The 22,521-nt window shown below is 38.2% G+C and overlaps 1 protein-coding gene across 1 annotated transcript in view; it reads right to left on the reverse strand.

The window, feature by feature from the left end:
* Positions 1 to 12,495, reverse strand: part of LOC128732596 (translational regulator orb2) — a 414,401-nt gene extending 401,906 nt beyond the window's left edge. Inside the window, exon 1 of the mRNA XM_053825875.1 lies at positions 11,488 to 12,495. Coding sequence (XP_053681850.1) covers positions 11,488 to 11,893 — 406 coding nt within the window. The 5' untranslated portion in view covers positions 11,894 to 12,495. The remainder of the gene's footprint in view (positions 1 to 11,487) is intronic.
* Between the last annotated feature and the right edge of the window lie 10,026 nt (positions 12,496 to 22,521).

Consider the following 22,521-nt stretch of genomic DNA (forward strand, 5'->3'; position numbering starts at 1 on the left):
TAATTATATTTTGACGACTTTTACTGTAAATGAAAATTTTTGTTCGCGAAAATCTAAAATTTTTTATTGTTAACCCGTAAAAAAATATACATTGAATTTTGTAGTGTACAGAACCAAAAATATCAATAAAATTTGAATTTGAATTGAATTGAATTTGAATTTGAATTTTATTGATATTTTTGTTCCTTACTTTATGCTACAGAATTGGCCATATTTCATCATAAATTTGCTGCCATTTTTTAATTATATTTTGTATTTTTGCCTAAAAAAATTACCATAAAAGGAAGATAACTTTTACTGTAAATGAAAATTTTTGTTCGCAAAAAACTAGATTTTTTTATTGTTAAGATACTTAACAACCCGTCATTTTTATGGCTCTGAAAACCATGAAAGTTATGGTCGACAACAATAAGTTTGATAGTTTGGTTATCTTTCCGGACGAAAAATTTTATTGTTTTTACTGTATTTTGCATTCTACTGTTACCATAATTTTTATCATCGTGTTATGGTTATTTTTTTCTGGGTGAATATTTCGTCAACCCCTTTTTCATATATGAAATTAGTTTTGAATAAGTTCTCTTGCAGTTCAGTGCAGTTGGTTGCTCACTTTTTATAACTCTTCACTTTCAAGACATCAAATTGGACTAGTTTTGTCGCCCCGTCCTAAGAAATCTTGTTGGGACGAGAGGACTTCATCACTTTTTCTGGAGTACTTCCCAAGCACAGATATCAAATCAGTATAAGTCTGAACGTCGTAAAGAATCTTCGACCTGTTGGGACGAGGCGGCTTCGTTACTTTTTTTTCTAAAAATAAAGTAATCGAAAGCACAGTCAACAGATGGTGTATATAACTGTCGTCCCTGCTTGTGAAACAAGACGATCGCGAAGAAATTGTATGGGGATATTTGACCTTGGAACAATAAAAAAATAATAATGACCGAACGAAAAGAAAACCGATCGAGGAAACAATAAAAACGGGAAAAAAGGACAAACGGGTTATTAGAAAAAAATACGGGACAAAAAACGGGAAAATGGAACAAAAAAGAAGACAATAAAAATAGAAGAAACGAACCAAAGTAGGTAAGACGGAAGAAAAAAGACGAAAAACGGGAAATAAAAAAGGAAAACCGTAGAAGAAAGAGAAAACATGGAGCCAAAATAGAATAAAATGACAGAACAGGCGTAAAATCGGGGTTTCAAAACGGAGAAAACGGAACAAACGAACGCAGAATAGAAAGAGGATAAAAAGAGAAAACACGATAGCTGAAAACGAAAAAAAAAGAAATGAAGAGAAGAGAAAAGTCTGAAAACGGAAAATAACAAAACATAAAGAAAAATGCACTAAGAAACGAAGTAAAGCGAAACAATGAAACAAGCCGTTTTCTCGGACAGAAACAAAGGAAAACGAAAGAAAAGAAGAAAAACAGATGGAGAGAGAAAGCAAAAACCGAAAAAACGGAATTGGAAGAAGAAAAACGAAACAGAAACGTGTGAGAAAATAAGACGGAAAATAAGTGCCAACTGAAGTTTCGCGTCTGATTTCGTGTACATGCCCGGTTTGGAGTAAGACTACAAGTTCTAATTAGTTCAAATTAAAGCCTTATTCGATTTCCAATGACAAGTTCAATCTTAAGTTCAATTGCATGTCCGATTTTAAGCCCAATTTGAGTTTTAAATTCCAATTATATGGTCAATTTTATACTCTGTCAACTTCACACTCTGATTGAAGCCCAATTTCAAGTACAATTTGAATTCCAATTTCAAATCTAATTTCAAAGTCTAATCTCAAGTCCAATTCAAATCAAATTTATGTCCAATTTTAGGCAAAGGGATCATTCAATAATGACGTCCATTGCTTATGGGGGGAGGGGGGTGTCAATTTTGTGACAGGTTGTGACAAAGGGGGGGAGGGGGTATAGGCAAATGTGACATCCGTCGAAAAAAATTGCATTTTTATCAAAAGGCAGCTAAAATATGTTTCTCAGTTATTCATCACTCATTGATTTATCTCGATTTTCGAACTTATTGCTCCAGCTGACGGCGCTTGAAAGTCAGGCACAATTTGTCAATGTTAACCACGCGTTACATTGAAGGATCAATTTACACATCAATTTCAGTTCATTTGCAATCAGTTTCTAGCTTTAACTAAATATTGGATAGAAAAGTACAATGAACTCTAAAAGCTATCGTCACGATGTAGTGAAACCAGCTTCTCCGACGCAGATTGAAGCTTGTTTTGAAGTGGAGCCATGCTACTTCAAATGAAACCAAAGCTTCATTTCTTCATTGATTTGTAACAGTTTGCAATTGAATGTTGTTAGAGCCCTTCTTCGCAGTTATTGCTTTTAATTAATTGTTATTTTCTATATGTTTTTTAATCATACATTAACTCTTAAAAGGTTAAGCTTTTTTATAAACCACTTTTTATTTTCAACACGCTTTTCATTTTTATTTTGAGTTTTTGTGACGACCAAAGGATGGGGGGGGGGTTGTGTCACAATCGGACAGAGGGGAGAGGGGGGGTCTAAAAAGCAGAAATTTGGTGGACGTCATATTTGAATCGTCCCAAAAGAATGTCCCCAGTTGTCAAGCAGATGATGTTTTCTAGTCATATCATTTGGTCGGATCATCCTATTTTAAATCTTTTTACTGCTTTTGAATGTTTCAAGACAATGTTAATTTTGAATCAAAAAATAGATCCCGTTATTCACTTCTCTCTCTCTCTCTCTCTCTCTCTCTCTCTCTCTCTCTCTCTCTCTCTTTCGTCTTCGTCTCTTTCGTTCATCATCCTTTCGCCTACTTGTCAGCACGTTTTAGTCATTTGTCGTCTTTTCGCCGTTTCTTCATAGTCATTTTATCATCTACGTGTTGTCTTTTCATCGTACTTTGTCATCTTTTCGCCATTTTATTCGACGCTTTTTCGTCGTCATTCGTCATTTCTCAGTTTCCTTTTCTTCGTCGTCCTTGTTATCTCTCTGTCATATTTTCGTCGTCTTTTCCTGGTCTTTTTGCCATCTATTCATCGTATTTTAGCGTTAGTTCAGCGTTCAGTGTCATTTTTTGACATTTTCTGGTTTTGTTGCGGATTCGGCGTCTGTTTGTTTGACGTCTTTTTGTTGTCTTTTTTGTTAATTTTTCTTCTTTTCATCGCCTTTTGCCATTATTGCACCATTTCCTTGTTGTCTTTTTGTCACTTTTCTATTATTTTTTAGCGGTCGTCCTGTTGAATTTAAAAATATTTTCATTTTGCTGCCTTTTTGACGCTTTTCAAACATCTTTTTGCTGTTTTTTTGACGTAGGACTACGTCTTACGGCAAGTTTTGAGATAGGGTGTCATTCCAAAAAATCGAAAAATGCGAGCGTCACGAAAAATGAAAGGTTTTGAGCGCTAATAGCTCAGCGGTTTTCCGATCGATTTTCAATATTCTTACATCAATCGATCGGAAAATCTTCTAAGAATCGACCCAAATGAAGAAAAGTATGGATTCTTGATGTTGAACTATTGAAAAATTGAAAATAATGAACCTATGTTTTACCAGAATTCTCGCTTCGTGATTGGTTGGAAGATTCTTTACGACGATCTAAACCTATACCAATTTGATATCTGTGCTTGGGAAGTAAGCCAAAACAAGTGACAAAGCTTCCTCATTTCAACAAGATTTATTAACACCGCGGTTCAACCTAAACCATTTTGATGTCCTTGCTTGGGAAGTACGCCCGAGAGAGTGACAAAGCCCCCTCGTGCTAACAGATTTCTTACGAACGCGATTAAACCTAGTCCAATCTGATGTCTGTGTTAGGGAAGTGTGCCAGAAAAAATGACACCAGTTCGTTGTCCCAACAGATCGCAAATTCTTTACTGCGTGACGATTAAACCTCGGCGAATTTGATATCTGTGTTGGAAAAATGTGCTACAGCTGTAGTGGTCGGTTATAATACGACTCTGTATGAATACGCAAGCTTGCCGTTTCATTAGAAGTGTAGTGAAAAGATGTCCTGTTGATAAAATAGGATTGAATTGGTAAAATCCCTTCAACGTGGGGAACCATGGGTAATAAAAACAATCTTTAATTTCAGTAAGGTAGCAGGAAAGCAATAGTTTGTGTTCTTAATTTTGTTAAATTGTTTTCAAATGTACAATCTTTTGAGAATTGAACGTATGCAATGTTACTACTTTGATAAATATTACATACAACGCATGTAGCATGTTTATATGTTGCATATAGCATGTATACATGAAGAATCGAATGATTACAAGTATGAATACATGCTACTATCACTACAAAGAGACTTACGTAGTCCTGCGTCACCTATATATGCGGTCGTGTCTTGTACACAACCCCTCTGATTTTTTTTGGGTTGGCGGCTTTTCGTCACCTTTTTATTGTACTTTCATGTTATTTCGGTCATCACTGTCATTTTTCCGTCGTCTTTTCACTGATTCTTCATCGTCGTTTTGTCGTCTATTTGCTGTACTTTGTCATCCCGGGTAGAAATGCATAACGAATATTAATGTAAAAACATTACGGTTACTATGAATTTTACTGTTTACAACACTTTATGCTGTAACTTCACTGTACCGTTCTTGGAAAATTTTTCATATAATTCGGCAACAATGCAAATTGTTTAGAAGCAGGAAATAATCTCTATCTAAGGTCCAATCCTTGGCAGGTTGAGTAATTTGTAGACACAAATTGTGTTTCTTCCTCCGTCTACTGTAGAAACCATCGATTGAGAAGTTTAATCTAATTCGTTTTACTGACGGGACGACGACACTTTGCAGGCGCTTGCGACTTACTTGTTCGTCTGTCAACATATTAGCCGCGATTCTTAACGCGGTTGTTCGGGGAAAGGCTCCGTTCCTATGGAATAGACCGCAACCTCGTTGTTTGTACGTCTAGACATTGAATGAGGTGTCAGGCATATTATTAAGTTTTATAACGGTAGATTTTACAATTGAGAGACGGAACGATAGAAGACAGTAATGAAACAAAGAGTCGATAGGATATAACAGAATGAGATAAGGCGTGAATGGGAAAGAGCGGAATTTGTAGGTATACCCGGGTAGAAATGCATAACGAATATTAATGTAAAAACATTACGGTTACTATGAATTTTACTGTTTACAACACTTTATGCTGTAACTTCACTGTACCGTTCTTGGAAAAATTTTCATATGATGTATTCATATTAATGTAAAAACTTTACGATTACAATGAATTTTGCTGTTTATAACACTTTATGCTGTAACTTCACTGTACCGTTCTTAGAAAATTTTTCATATAATTCGGCAACAATGCAAATTGTATTGAAGCAGGGAATAATCTCTAAGGTCCAATCCTTGGCAGGTTAAGTTATTTGTAGACACAAATTGTGTCTCTTCCTCCGTCTACTGTAGAAACCACCGATTGAGAAGTTTAATCTGATTCGTTTTACTGACGGGACGACGGCACTATGCAGGCGCTTACGACTTACTTGTTCGTCTGTCAACATATTAGCCGCGATTCTTAACGCGGGTGTTCGGGGAAAGGCTCCGTTCCTATGGAATAGACCAACCTCGTTGTTTCTACGTCTTGACATCGAATGAGTGTCAGGCATATTATTAGGTTTTTATAACGGTAGATTTTACAATTGACAGACGGAACGATAGAAGACAGTAATGAAACAAAGAGTCGATAGGATCTAACAGATTGAGATAAGGCGTGAATGGGAAAGAGCGGATTTGTTTATGTAGGTGTACTGATCTCTAATACTTTCCTAATATGAGCGATAAATGCGGCTCGAAAATCATAATAGTTCGAAGCCTATCAAATTCATTGTCATCATATCTTTTCAAAAACATGAAATACCGTAATTAATCAGCCGGTTTTATTTTGTCCCAATAATCCGAAAGCCTACAATTTTTTTTCAGAACTCACCTTAAATTTCATTGTAACTTTGTTGTAAAACAGTGTAAAACTTATAGTGAATGTACCACAAATTTTACTGTTTTTGGTTTTTATTTGTATGGGAAAAAGCCGAAAAATTTAGTGTTACATCACTTAATCACCCCCTTATTCGCTGTAAAATTGGCGGTTTCCATTAAAATTTACTATGAAAACACTGATATTCATGGTAACTTCAGTGTAACTTTTACAAAGATTTTCACTGTTTCAATGTGGTTTTTCGAAGGTTTTCAATGTTTGTAACAGTGAAATTTAATGTTTTTTCGCTATACATTTTTATTCGGGATCTTTTCGTCATCCTATTCTTGTCGTTTCGACGGTTTTACGCCATCTTTTGCCAGCTATCAGTTGTCTTTTGTCATTTCTGTCGTATTTGTTCGTCTTGTCATGATCTTTATGTCATCTATTCATCATATTTTCGCCGTCTGAAAGTCGCCTGAATGACATTTTGTTGCCGTTTTTCGTCGGGTTTTTGTTTTTTTTTTGTCTTTTTATAACTTTTTCGGAGTCTTTTTGTCGTTTTTTTGCTCGTTTAAAAAATTCACTTTGTTTTTTTTCACTTCAGTGGCCGAACACCGGAAAGAAAAAAACCTTATAACATATTTGTAATGGCCTTATATACTAGCGCCGCGTAGTGAGACAATTCCAAAATTCTACAATCCAATGAAACTCGTAGATCTACTGAACAACTTTCGAAAAGCCACCAACGTTCTAGACGGTCAGGATCACGAGTTATTCCATGTCGGAACCAATTCAGTCAATTCCCGTATGCTGCGTAGACTCCATTAAGACCATTATTGGGAGCATTGCTGTAATTTCAAATCTAGTTTTGAAGTAACGCTTCACGGTTAAATGACTTAGCTTAGGTTAGTCGTGACTTCCGCGGGGTTGCGATTTGAGCCCGGGTCCTCGGCGTGAAAGGCGTGAATGCTAACCACTACACCGCACAGTGGTCCAAAAGGGCGAAAAGTGGAACTTTTTTCCTAGCGTCTTTTGCTTCGATTTTATCATTTATGGTCTTCAGCACTTTTGTTCGCATGAATATCCCCCTTAATGTAAAACTGTCAAAAATTAGTCTGTGCTTACTATAATGAAAATAAAAAAAATACTTTTTTGTATTAGGAGTTGTAAATAATGTAAAAACAAGCAACTTTGGTGAAGAAATAAAATTTCTATCTTTATCGAGTGCTGAACTATAGGGCATATTCTTTGAAATTTCTTTAAAAAATTGGTTTTTCATTCTTAGTTTTTGTTAATTGCATTTTACACGAACACATTGTTCTAGGAAAATATCAAAGTACTCAAAATACACGTTTTTGCAGAAGACCGCAAATCTCTTGGACTTTTACTTTCTTAGTTATCATATATTCAAGCTTTAAATTTTCATAGCTTCACGAGCCTGTGGGGTAAAATGGGGCAAGTGGATTTATGAAATCAGTGCTTCATCTTAAAGCTTAAGACAAATACTATAAACTTGTATGGGTTCCGCTTGTCGCCAACCACTCAAATGAAAGTACGGCAAGCATTCGTTTTATGTGTTTCGCGTTCGCTATAGGCTCGATACACGTCCATTCTTTTGTGTTACTAGATAGACACTTGGTTTCTTCGGCAAAGTTATAGAAAATATAAAGGCAAACGACTTTGCTAAAGAAATAACATTTATATCTCTATCGAGTGCAGGGCTATGGAGCATTTTCCTTGGAAAATCTTAAAAGATTAGTTTTTCATACTAAGCTCATGTTGGTTACATTTTACAAGAATATATGATCAGAGGCGATTATTGAAAGACTTAAAATACACCTTTTTGCAGAAGATTGCAAATCTCTAGGGCCTTTCCTTACAAAGTTATCGCTTTTGGCTCGTGCCGTTAAGAAAAAATAAAGCTTAAATAAGCGATAACTTTGTACGGAAACGTCCTAGAGATTTGAAACCATCTGTAAAAGAACCGTATATTCTTGTAAAATGCAACGAACATGAGCTTAGTATGAAAAACTAATTTTTAAAGAATTTCCAAGGAAGATGCTCTATAGCTCTGCACTCGATAGAGATAGAAATGTCATCTCTTTAGCAAAGTTGTTTGCCTTTATATATTCTATATCTTTACCGAAGAAACCAAGTGTCTATTTACTAACACAAAAGAATGGACGTGTATCGAGCCTTTAGTGAACGCGAAACACATAAAACGTATGCTTGCCGTACTCTCATTTGGATGGTTGGGGACAAGCGGAACTCATACAAGTTTACAGTACTTGGCTTAAGCTTAAGGATGAAGCGCTGATTTGATAAATCCGCTTGCCCCATCTTACCCCATAGGCTCCTGAAGCTATGGAAACTTCAAGCTTGAATATGCAATAACTTAGCAAGTAAAGGTCCAACAGATTTGCGATCTTCTGCAAAAACGTATATTTTGAGTGCCTCGATAATTTCCTAGGACATTGTATTTTTGTAAAATGCAACTAAGAAAAGCTAAGCATGAAAAACCGATTTTTAAAGAAGTTTTATAGAATACTAGCTGACCCGACAAACTTCGTATTGCCACAAATTAACCTGTGTTGTACATAAATCATGAATCTCGGATGATCTTTGTCGCAATCTCGAGTTTTGCGAGCCCCCCCAGTGGGCGGCGCTTCCGACGGCGGGTCACCGGCAACACTCGCGACCGTCTCGTCCTGAACGATCTAGTGTTACTATAGATAGTTTTTGTGGTCTTGTATTGACTAATGTTTTATGGAAGAGTCTCGAATTTCTCGAGTTCGATTAGTTTTTGAGTTTCGCAAAAATTTCTGTTTTATTTGTATGAGAGTCCATATCCCCCTACCACAGGGGTGAGAGGTCTCTAACTATCGTAAAATAAATTCAAGACTCCAAAATCTCCCACATGCCAAATTTGGTTCCATTTGCTTGATTAGTTCTCAAGTTATAAGGAAATTTGAATTTCATTTGTATGGGAGCTCCCCTCTTAAAAGGGGAAGGGGTCGTAATTCACCATAGAAAAAATTTCTGCCATCTAAAACTCCCACATGCCAAATTTGGCTCCATTTGATTGATTAGTTCTCGAGATAAGAGGAAATTTGCATTTCATTTGTATGGAAGCCAACCCTCTTAAAGGGGAGATGGGCCATAACTCGCTTTCTAAAGAAGAGAGGGGTCTCAATTCACCATAGAAAAAAATCTTGCGTCCAAAACCACTTACATGTCCAATTTGGTTCCATTTGCTTGATTAGTTCTCGAGTTATGAGGAAATTTGTTTTTCATTTGTATATCCCTCTTAAAGTGGGGAAATCCATAGAAAATATACCATAGAAAATATTCTTGCCTACAAAAACACCCACATGATAAATTTGGTTCCATTTGCTTGATTAGTTCTAGAGTTATGAGGAAATTTGTATTTCGTTTGTATGAGAGCCCCCCCTCTTAAAAAGGTAAGGGTTCCTAATTCATCATAGAAAAAATGGTTGCCTCCAAAAACACCCACGTGCCAAATATGGTTCCATTTGCTTGATTAGTTCTCGAATTATGAGGAAATTTGTATTTCATTTGTGTAGCAGCACCCCCTCTTAAAGTTGGGAGGGGTCCTAATTCACCATAGAAAATATTTTTGCCTCCAAAAACCTCCACATGCCAAATTTGGTTCTATTTGCTTGATTAGTTCTCGAGTTATGAGGAAATTTGAATTCCATTTGTATAGGAGCCCCCCTCCTAAAGTGGGTAGGGGTCTCAATTCATCATAGAAAAAAATTTTGTCTCCAAAAATACCCACATACCAAATTTGGTTCTATTTGCTTGATTAGTTCTCGAGTTATGAGGAAATTTGTATTTCGTTTGTATAGGAGCCCCCCCTCTTAAAAAGGTAAGGGTTCCTTATTCATCATAGAAAAAATTTTTGTCTCCAAAAACACCCACGTGTCAAATTTGGTTCCATTTGCTTGATTAGTTCTCGAGTTATGAGGAAATTTGTATTTCGTTTGTATAGGAGCCCCCCCTCTTAAAGTGGGGAGGGGTTCTAATTCACAATAGAAAATATTCATGCCCTCGAAAACTTTCACATGCCAAATTTGGTTCCATTTGCTTGATTAATTCTCGAGTTATGAGGAAATTTGCATTTCATTTGTATAGGAGCCCCGCTTCCTAAAGTGGGGAGGGGTCTCAATTCATCATAGAAAAAAATTTTGTCTCCAAAAACACCCACATGCCAAATTTGGTTCCATTTGCTCAATTACTTCTCGAGTTATGAGGAAAATTGTGTTTCTTTGGTACAGGAGCCCCCCCTCTTAAAGTGGGGAGGGGTCCTAATTTACTATAGAAAATATTCTTGCCCTCGAAAACCTTCACATGCCAAATTTGGTTCCATTTGCTTGATTAGTTCTCGTGTTATGAGGAAATTTGTATGGAAGCCCCCCCTCTTAAAGAGGAGAGGAGTTATAATTCCCCTTATAAAGAGGGGAGGGGTCTCAATTTACCATAGAATAAATTCTTGTCACCGAAAACACCCACATGCCAAATTTTGTTCTATTTGCTTGATTAGTTGTCGAAATATGCAGAAATTTGTGTTTCATTTGTATGGGAGCCCCCCCTCTTAATGGGGGGAGGGGTTTCTAACCATCACTAAGACCTTTCCTGGCCCCAAAAAACCTCTACATGCATATTTTCATGCCGATTGGTTCAGTAGTTTTCGATTCTATAAGGAACATACGGACAGACAGACAGACAGACAGACAGAAATCCTTATTTATAGGTATAGATGCCCTATAGTTCAGCACTCGATAAAGATAGAAATTTTATTTGTTCAGTAAAGTTGGTTGTTTTTATATTGCTTACAACTTTGGCAAAGAAGCTATGTCTATATTTCGTAACACAAAATAGTTATTTATTTATTTTCATTATAGTGACTAACTTTTGACAGTTTTACATTAAGGGGGATATTCATATGACCACTGTGTACCGGGATTGATCCCTTAAAAGCATTTTGATTCAAATAGGTCACTCCTCAATTTTATTGATCGCGCAGAGAATAACTAATTTTACATTGCGTATCTATTGGATAGAAGATCTTGCAGAAAGAAATAAACCCGTACGGTGAAAAAGCCCCGCACAGATTAAAAACCCATCAACTAATTTCAAACTGCCAATGCCCAACTACCGCTAACTTCATAGTTAAAGGCTCATTCAGCCTACCCCAATGTACTAAATTAGGTTCGTAATTGTATCAACCTTTACCGTGCCTCCCTACTGTCGTCCAAAGCCGTCCTTCATTCCAGGGAAATTCGTTTCGCCCCCACGCTCCTGCGAAATTGGTTCCAATTTTCCCCGGGTGCGAATCTAATTAGTGCAAAGCATGGCTTAGCAAACCAAAACAAACTTCCACAGAGACACAGACACACACCAACTCGCACCCACAAATACACTTTACTCACAAACTAAGTTTGTGCGCCATTTGTCGAACGTCATCAATGGTTCGCCATCAACCAGTAAACATATAAACATCGATTATTACCCCCTCGCGCGTTTTCACGGAGCATGCAAACTAAATTAAACCACCCACCTTTTGTCACAGCAGCCGCGGTCCTACCGTAGTTATGGCAGTTAGCGGCACTGCTGTAGCTGCTGTTCCTGTTACTGTTGCTCAAAGGCCATTCCGGCCGGAAGAACCTTGCATTGGCGAACAAGCTGGTCAATTCACTGGCCGCCGCAGGGTTCACCGGCGAAATCGATGGCAATGGTTGCTCTGTGCCGCCGTCGACCGGTGGCCATTGCCGCTGATAACTCGCGTCATCGTCGATGCCGTCGGGTTCGAATAGTGACCCAGTGGGGCCACCACTCCAATCCGGGCTTCTGAGCGGCTCATCGAAGCGTGAACTGTTAACAACAGCCGCTGGCGGCGGCGGCTGCGACGGCGTGAGCGGTGACGAACACTCACTCGGCGGCAGAGAACCGTACGCGCGGAACATTTTCCCGATAAGGAACTTTGGTTTGTCGGTTGACACACTTCACACTTTGCCAATGAATGCGGGGAAAGGGTCGTCCCACTAGTATAATTACGAAATATTGTATAACTTTAGGTGATGCGAGGCGGTGTGCTCTTATCTGCTGGAAACCCAACTGACGGTGATGCGCATAGATGTGAAAAATACACTAGCTTACTACTTGCTGGCTCCCTTACTCACTTATTCACTCGCTTACTCACTCACTAACTTGCCTGAGCACGCTTACTCAGGTGTTTCTGATAAGAGCAGCGTGCCACTACTGCGGTGTGACACACTTTGCTATCAGCGACTTTATTGCACACCTGTAGTGAACCTGCCGACGATTGAAGCTTGGATCCGTGCCATTAAAACCACGAGCATAATATAATACCGTGAATAGACCGTTCAAGACTACTCCAGCGGCGATTACATATCAGTGCGAACTCCGACCGATAATTCACTTCCGAGAGGAAGGCCTCACTCGAACGCCCCTCGTCGTTGGACCACGATTTCGCGATACGCGTATGTGAGATCTCCGGTACACCACCTGGAACGCTACTAGTTTTTAGACTGAATCGTCCCCGTGCTTTAGGCAAATCGTGAACTAAATAGTATAGAACTGCAAACAAACCCACACATCCGTACCTACTAGCGGGCCGACAGTATGCGTGTCCGATTGCTAGCTACAGCGAGCCAGCCAGCCCCAACCGATATCGCACGGGCAACCGTCAGCAGGCGGCCGCGTTTCAATTGTCAAGCAACGGGCGCATCATATGATGATGACGACGATGACGACGGCGGCGGCGACGGAGCCGGCCGGTAGCGAGTGACACACACCGGAGGGCGGATCTGCAACTGGGACGTCACTTTATCGCTTCATTCACAGCGCAGCGGCCTGGCCTGGCATTGTGCGCGCTGATGTGTCAGCAGCGTGTGGCATTACGTGCAGCCTTCGATCACCGACCGACGGACTGACCGGTGCGGTGCGGTGCGACGATCGGTGATCTTCGCCGATTTGATGGAGAGCATTTGCAGATTCCCCATTCAGTAAAGTTTGATTGATTTTTATGCTACACTATTGGTTATTGTTTCTGCTTTGACAGACATATCCATTTGAATGCACGCAGAAAAGCTTTCCACTCATGTTAGCAGGTACGTGTAGGAATATATGGCGACACAAACAGAGCCAACACACAAGGCCATTGCGTCGGTTTCTAAGTAGGAAACATTAAGCGTGTAAGCGAACCGACGGCGATATCGATTACACTGTCGGTCGGTCGGTCGGTCGACTAGCGACCTGTTACGTTTCATTGTTTGTGTTATTTGTTAGTACGTTGAGATTTATTATTTTCACATTCCCGCTGGAACAGTGGACACTGATAGGGAGAGGAAGCAAACAGCAACGGTGCGGAACGGTGTAAATTTCATTCTTCTAAATATTTACAGATTACAGCGTGTGCAATGATTTCAACGTGTGATTACGAACGCAAATCAACACATGAAACGAATTACTAATGAACGCAATTTGTTAAATGAGCTGAAACTCCAAAAGGAAAAAATTGTTAATGTGGATTTTTCATGTTTTACGTTGACCTTTGGACGTGCATATCTGCTTGCCTATCGAGATCAAAGCTGCAACAATTTCCATGATATTTGACCACTGGCGGGCCCAGGCTGGGATACGTGTACGACCTTCTCTTTGAAAAGTATTGTAAAATAAAATAATTACTGTAACCCAGAAGTCAATAGTATTTGATGTAATCTGCTATTTTTAAGACCAGCTCCAGTTTTGGGTCCAATGTGTGGTCCAATGCTACAATTTCAATATTTATGAATTAAATTTCAAGTTTAGTTTTTAGCCTTATTTAAGCTCAATGTCAAATTCAAATTCAATTCTTCGCCAGATTCGTGTTGTAGGGGAAGGCGGGGTAAGACGGCCCCCCTAAGAGAATAAATTGCTAGCATAAAATGTGTATGAAAATTCACCTTTTCTTGTTCCACACATGGAAAAGCATTCATTTATCTACCATTAAAAATTATATAAACAATTAATTAGTCTATTTTTCCGTGATTTTTCATCAATTTTCGAAACGTCTAAAAATTACTCGTTCACAACCAGGCGGGGTAAGACGGACCATGGTGGAGTAAGGCAGATTGTGGCAGATTTGAAGGTTTCTTTAAGTTTTAAACACAATTTCAATATTATTAACTAAGTAAGAATAAGTTCTTAAGGGGTTTTTAGGTACATGCAACATGGTACATAAAAGAAGGTATAGTTTAATTTAGACACCTGCTAAAAGAAGGAATTTTACTACTAGTTCAATTTTGAAAATAGTAGACGTTATTTTACTCCATTTGTTTTTATTTACTCTTTTCTTGGCATTATTTTTGTTGATTTGTCAGCAGGACGTTTACTCTTTGAATACCCTTCAATTTAGGTGAAGGCAAAGAAGGCAACACATTAAATGAGCCGTCAAGTGAATTGGAATCTTCGAATTTTGATTCCGTTAGATCCAAATTTACATTGATTGAGTTATTCGAATGGCACTTGTTGGCTTCTTTTGACGTGGGAGGCTCTGTGTTAGACAGGATCATCTCAGATTCAGGGATAATTTTTATTACAGGTGTACTCTATTTCGAAAAAGACACTGATCAAGCCTGCAAGTCGTAAACGAAATGCGTATCTGTTAGAATAATAAAATAGTTAATCAAATCTAATAGGAAAAAAGTTGTTTTTTTTCATTCAATTTTTATAAAATCTATTAAGACACTTAACAGAAGAACTTTAGGCAATTATGAGTACTATGACGTATGGCCCTTTTACCCCGTGAAAAATGGTCCGTCTCACCCCTAGTTAATAATTTGCATTATTTTGCTTTTATCTCTCAATTCGTTCTATTTTATATACCTTTTCCGCCACACGCTGAACAAGAATTGCCCAATTAAAGTAAGTGGTAAGAGAAACGACAAAATATATAGCTTTTTTTGCTAAAAAACCTTAATTTTGTTGCTGCTGAAATTATATCGCATGAAGACACTGCGAACGAAAAGTTTGTTTTGATTCTAGTTTTGACGTTGGATACGGCCGAGTGCCACAGGTTGTCTCGAAAGTGTTTAGATAGGCTAATAAACAAAACATACTGGGGCATTTGTAGAAAATTTAAGGATTTCTTGACGAAATCGATGTGGTCCCTCTTACCCCTTGTTCCCCTACATAAATCGTGAATCTCGAATGACCTTTGTCACTATCTCGAGCTTTGCAAGTTTCTGAAGAGTTCATGGGTGGTTTAATATACAAAATTTCCTCACAGTAAAATAGAAAACAGTTACCCCTATTGTTTAGCCTGCTAAAATAAAGCGGATAGCATTTAAATATTCGCCATCATTACAAACCATTTCGCCAAATACCATTTTGCGGAACACCAATTCTCGGTTGACCATAACGCACAATATAGAGTTTCGCGGAATGCCATTTCGCGAAAAACCTTACACAAGATGTACCATTCCACGGAAAGTACCATATCGCAGTGGCCGGCACTTCCGACGGCGGGTCGCCGGCAACATTCACGGCCTGCGGCCGTCTCGTTCGGAATCATCTAGGGTTACTATTGATAGTTTTTGGTGCTCTTGTTATTGTCTAATGTTTTATGGAAGAGTCTAAAATTTTTCGAGTTCGATTAGTTTGTGAGTTACGCAAAAATTTCTGTTTTATTTGTATGAAAGACCTTATTCCCCCCCCCCTCTGTGGTAGGGTGAGCGGTCTCAAACCATCATAAAAAAATCTGCCGCCAAAACCCCCACATGCCAAATTTGGTTCCATTTACTTGATTAGTTCTCGAGTTATGAGGAAATTTGTATTTCATTTGTATTGGAGCCCCCCTTCTTAAAATGGGCAGGGGTCAATTCATGCCTCCAAAGGCCTTCACATGCCAAATTTGGTTCCATTGGTTCGATTAGTTTTCGAGTTGAGAAAATTTATATTTCATTTGTATAGGAGCCCCCCTCCTAAAGTGGGGAGGGGTCCTAATTCACCATAGAAAAAATTCTTGCCTCCAAAAGCCTTCAAATACAAAATTTGTTTCCATTTACTTGACTAGTTCTCGAGTTATGAGGAAATTTGTATTTCATTTGTATGGGACCCCCCCCTTTAAGAGTGGGGAGGGGTCTCAATTCAAAATAGCAGAAAATCTTGGGTCCAAAAACACCACATGCCAAATTTCGTTCCATTTGCTTGATTAGTTCTCGAGTTATGAAGAAATTTGTATTTCATTTGTATGGGAGCCCATCTTCTTAAAATGGGAAGGGGTCCTAATTCATCATAGAAAAAATTCATGCCTCTAAAAACCTTCACATGCCGAATTTGGTTCCTTTTGATTGATTAGTTCTCGAGTTATGAGGAAATTTGTATTTCATTTGTATGAGAGCCCCCCTACTAAGGTTGGGAGGGATTCTAACTCATCATCAGCCTCATATGGACCTGACGGAATTCCCGCAGTAGTATTAAAAAAATGCGCGACTGCCCGCTGCACCTCGTTGAGAATGATTTTCAATAAATCGTTATCGCAAGCTGTATTCCCGGTATGTTGGAAAAAATCTGTAATGTTTCCAGTCTTCAAAAAGGGCGATAGCAGAACATTGCAAACTACCGAGGTATAACTTCCCTGTGTGCTACCTCCAAGCTTTTCGAAATATTAGTAGGAAAAATTATGTTACATGAAGCTAAATCCTACATATCCATCGATCAACATGGCTTCTTCCCTGGTAGATCAACAACTACTAATTTGGCTCAGTTTACCTCACACTGTATTAAACATATGGAAGACGGCGCGCAAGTAGATACCATCTACACAGATATTAAAGCTGCATTTGACCGAGTCGATCATTCCATTCTGGTGGCGAAGATTGCTCGGCTGGGCGCTTCGTTTAGCTTCGTAGAATGGCTTAAATCATACCTGACTAGCCGTTCACTTACTGTAAAGATCGGAAACAATGAATCGTATAGCTTCGTCAGCACATCAGGGGTACCTCAAGGAAGCAATCTTGGGCCACTGCTATTCTCTATATTTTTCAACGATGTCTGTTTTGTCATCCCGCAAGGATGCAGGCTACTATATGCGGACGACCTCAAGTTGTTTCTTGCGATACGATCCATAGGAGACTGTATTAAACTGCAAGGATATCTCGACGATTTATTTGGATGGTGGTCTTAAAATCAGCTGATCCTCAGTATAAGTAAATGCCACGTAATCTTCTTCAAACGCAAAAAACTTCCATTCTATGGGACTACACTATTTCTGGTCACCCGCTAGTAAGAGTGTCAACTTTTAAAGATCTTGGGGTTCTGTTGGACTCGTGCATGTCCTTCAGAGATCACTACTCATCGGTCATTGCACAGGCAAATAGAAACCTTGGTTTTATCACCAGAATTGGCAGTTCACTCACATTCAAGGGAGTTCACTGACCCATATTGTTTGAGGGCACTGTATTACTCCCTTGTTCGCCCTGCTTTGGAAACTTCAGCAGTAATTTGGAGCCCCTATGCAGATGTTTGGATAAGCAAAATTGAAGCTGTACAGTCCAGATTTCTACGTAGTGCTCTTAGATCTCTACCTTGGCGTGACCCAATGCAATTACCCCCATACGAGCAGCGTTGTCGACTACTTAACATGGAAACACTTGCGCAAAGGCGTAATATTTCCAGAGCCGTTTTTATTGGAAAGCTTCTGACTAGCAAAATTGATGCTCCTCATCTTCTTGCACAAATCAATATTAATGCCCCTACTAGAAGCTTGAGATTATGGAACTTTATGAGGCTTGACTTTCAGCGCACTGAATACGGCTAAAACGAACCCGTCCGGGCGATGTGTAACGCTTTTAATAGATTTTATGTGTTTTTTGACTTTACTATTTCAATAGATGTTTTTAAAAATCGCCTAAGAAGATTTATTAGTTAAATGTTCCTTGTTTAGTTGTATTACTTAGATTATAAGACCGACAATGTATGTAAATAATATTAGTGTGTAAGCAGTGATATTTATTATTATATGTAATTAGGCTTATACAAATTTGAAAAAAAGTTTATGTCACCCCCCCCTTCAAAAATTTTCGAAATTTGAAGGGGCAAAAAAATAAAGTGCAATAATGTTGCATTCTTTAATGGTAAGCAGATTTTTACAATTCAACGAGTTTACATCTCTAAATTACCCAAATCGAGCAAAGCTGAAGTAATATCCTACATCATCTAAGCTTTCTGATTCATGCTACAGGTCACAGGCGACTATTGTGCTTAACCTTTAAGTTTCGACGCCGGATATTGGGGTGCTTGCAATTAGACTTTTGACTCCATTTACTTTAAATTTTGTTCCATTTTAATTCAACTTGCTTCAAAAGAACCGAATTAAATTGACGCATCAATCAACTAAACAATGTATTAGTGAAATTTGCTACCATTTTTGACGGAGATATTCCGAATTGCTGTGGAATTTGTATTTTGCTGTCATTGGTAGTAGATAAGATTAAGGTGAAATTAGTCGTCATCGATTCTGCCAATTTCAAAAGCATTTTTTTGTTTGAAACAAAAATTCTGTTCAAGAAAATATATTTGAAGTTTTCAGATTCCCAAGAAGAATGCAGTATTTACTATTTTACGAACAAAACTCCGCTTTTGGGCCCAAAAACTGCTTCCAAAATAGGGCTCTTCGACGAAAAGTTGATGACTGCTAATTTCTTGTTAAAATAGAAATACAACAAATTACACACTCCGGAACATCAGCTTTCGGTGCTTTCGGGGCTCCAAATTGATCGTTTTATTCCGTAGTGTCCATGTACCTGCCCTAATTTTGGATGTAAGGGACGAAAAACTTAGATACAATTTTTACCATGCATTGGTCGTATGCAGAAAGGATGTCACTGAACTGTTCGAAACTTTTCTGACTATTGTCATGTTATGATTATCATAAGGATCAACGGTGACCCCTACCATTACATCAAATCAAGTCATGTTAAGTTATTATTGCTTTTTTATTGAGCTTTAGAATGGAAATGCATGAAAGTGGAATTAAATTGGAATAACACTTTCATTGCTAGGCAGTCGAAACAGTTTATCTCTCCAAACATTTCAATGGTTCGCAAAACCATAGAGATTTCGAATAAAGATCTAAACATTTTTACTGATCTTATAACAGGACATTGTCCAAATCGCTATCATCTGAAGCTTATGGGAAAACTGCAAGGTGATATATGTCGATTCTGTGGCACAGAAAAAAAGACTCGGAACACCTGTTACGCCGATGTCCGGCATTTTTCAATTAAAGATCAAGGTTCTTCAACAGAGGGCTGTTAGAAGCCCTGATATTTGGAAAACAACTCCCAGCGTAGTACTGCACTTCATCCGAAGTGCAGCATCGGACTGGACAAATGCTATTAGTCAAACAATGAAAATCGCTTCTGATAGTGATGCGTTTGCATCCTTAATATATCAAAGATAAACACGTTATTGTTGAGAACCATCATCAGCTGAGAATCTATATTTATATTTATATGACTAAAAGGTTGACCAAGAAACAAGTGTTTCAAACGTGAATGGCGTCAGAGATTTTTTAAGGAAATGTCGGCAGCAAAGCACATGAGTTCCATGTAAAAAAGTTGTAGGGACCTAAATTGCCATTTTAACGAGAAGATTAGATTCCGATACTATTTTGTGGTTACTGAACTAATAAGTGACACAGATTTGGATTATTCTAAAATTCAAGGTAACTAACCGAGTGACATGTAAGTAAAAAGCAAAATTCAAATGAAGGTCAAGTTACACGTTCATGCCTCTCTAAAGTGATCCTGTAGCACTCCACTATTTTCAAGTTGATTCCTCTCTGCCAGAATACTAACTTTATGTGCTTGGATCAAAAAATTTTGAAAGCTGTTTTGGTTTGAACTAAAATTTAAGTACTGTACAACTTTTTTGTATTAAACTTTTATTAATCTGGAAAAATAAACACTGGTTTCTTCTCCTTTGTTTAGTTATTGAAGGTTTGATTATTATTTTTTTCTTGCCCCCCCCTTGAACAATATTTCGAGACCAGGACATAAACTTTTTTCCAAATTTGTATAAGCCTTATTGTATGTTATGAATGTAATCCAAAGTCAAAGAATGATGGGGTTTTTACGCCCTCTTGAAGAGGCTTCACCTCAAGGGGGCTTTTCCCCATCCTACCATAAATTCATGGAGACCAGATGGTCAGATGAATCAAATAAATGATAAAAAATTCTTGCCTTTATAAACCTTCACATGACAAATTTGGTTCCATTTGCTTGATTAGTTTTCGAGTTATGAGTAAATTTGTATTTCATTTGTAAGAGAGCTTCCTCTCTTAAAGGGGAGAGGGGTCATAATTCCCCTCGAAAAGAGGGAAGGGGTCTCCATACACCGTAGAAATAATTCTCGCCTCCAAAAACACTCACATGCCAAATTTGGTTCCATTTGCTTGATTAGTTCTCGAGATATGAGGAAATTTGTATTTCATTTATATGGGAACCCCCCCCCCCTCCTAAACAAGGGAGGGGTCCTGATTCATCTTAGAAAAAATTCTTGCCTCCAAAAACAGTCACATGCCAAATTTGGCTCCTTTTGATTGATTAGTTCTCGAGTTATGAGGAAATTTGTATTGCATTTGAATGAGAGCCCCCCCCCTACTAAGGTGAAGAGGGGCCCTAACTCACCATAGAAAAAATTCTTATCTCCAAAAGCCTTCACATGCCAAATTTGATTTCATTTGCTTGATTAGTTCTCGAGTTATGAAGAAATTTGTGCTTCATTTGTATGAGAGCCTCCCCTCTTAAAGGGGAGAGGGGTCATAATTACCCTCGAAAAGGGGCGAGGGGTCTCCATACACCGTAGTAATAATGCTCGTCTCCAAAAAAACACACATGCCAAATTTTGTTCCATTCGGCTTGATTAGTTCTTGAGTTATGCAGATATTTGTGTTTCATTTGTATGGGAGCCCGCCCTCTTAGTGGAAGGAGGGGTCTCTTATCATTATAAGAACCTACCCTGGCTCCAAAAACGCCTATATGCAAATTTTCACGCCGATCGGTTCAGTAGTTTTCGATTCCATAAAGAACATACCGACAGACCGAGCTGTCACGACAAACTTCGTATTGCCAGAAATTAAACTGTGTTGTACATAAATTTTGTATTTCGGATGATCTTTGTCTCAATCTCGAGTTTTGCAAGTTTCTGAGGAGTTCATTGGTGGTTTAATGTACAAAAATAGGGAGCCGAAAACAGAAAAAAAGTAACGGGAAAGAAGAAAAAACAGGGCATCTAAAAAGAAAAAAACGGAACAGACGAAGACGAAAAACAAAAATGAAATGAGCTTAAACTAAACTGTGAGAAAGTTACTAGAAATTGAATAAAAACAAGAAAAAAAACTATAATGAACAATGAAAAATGGGGCAGTAAAAGAAGAAATGGAGAAATGCAACAGAAAACACGGCATAGAAAAAAAAACGAGAAAAAAATTGGAAAATTTGGAGGAAAAAGCAGAGAAGAGAGAGCAAAAATCAAGGAAAACGAACAAAATATACGAGAAAATAAAAAAAGTGGAAAACAAGACTGGAAAAGAAAGAAAAAACAGGTAGAACGTGTGACAGTGTAAGACGAAAAATGTCAATCCCAATTTCAAATAAGTATAACTTTGGGTCCAACTCCAAATTCAAAGCTAATTTAATGTCCAATGTCAAGATTATTTATTTACTTTTGAGGGGCTTTCAATTGGTAGTTGGTTCGCCCCAAACCAATGTCAAATTAAATTTCAAGTGACATTAGGCTCTCCTGATGTTTTCAGATGAATTGTTAGTATTCAAGCTTATTGTCTGACCCTTAATGGGAAACCGGAAGTGGAATTAGCTAATCGTTATTTGGTTGCCCACATATTTCGTTGCACTAGCGAATTCCGAAAAACAGCACCACGGTCTCGAAGTTTCGCCAAACCAATGAGCTTTTAAAACAAACCAGGAACCAAAAACTGGCCTTCAATGCAAGCGGATTAATGACCCATCCTATTGATCCTATGCATTATTCAGTTGCTGCTGCAAATCCTCAATGAATCGGAATGTCATGATAAAGAAAACAAACCATATTTCGAGATGTTCGTAGTCGGTGCGGTTGGCTGCGGATCCGCTGTGTTTATGTTTGCAAACTCTGCTATTTGACATAGAGTAAGGAGGGGTAAAAGTGCGATTCAATGATTTATCGGTGCAGATTCCGAGTAAATTGACTACATTGGCATGGACGGGTGACTACTTTGACAGCTTGAATCTAACGTAAACTTTGGTTGCTTACGAAGCATAGTGGCTGAGTTATGTGCAAATGTTGTTTTAGGGCGGTTTGGATGTAATTTTTCGTTATACGGCAAATACGATATCAACAGAAGGATTTTTTTTGTTAGGGGACAGGAGGATATTACTTGTTGAAAATTTGTGGCAGTGTTTTACATCACTCACATATCTGTTTTGAAAATACGGTGAAAAGAACTTACAAAATATATTTCGCTTTTCCATAATTTATTCAAACCCCGTCAAACGCCTAGCAGGGTAAAAGTGCGATTCACGGACGG

This window comes from Sabethes cyaneus, chromosome 1 (assembly GCF_943734655.1).
Source record: "Sabethes cyaneus chromosome 1, idSabCyanKW18_F2, whole genome shotgun sequence".
Lineage (NCBI taxonomy): Eukaryota > Metazoa > Arthropoda > Insecta > Diptera > Culicidae > Sabethes > Sabethes cyaneus.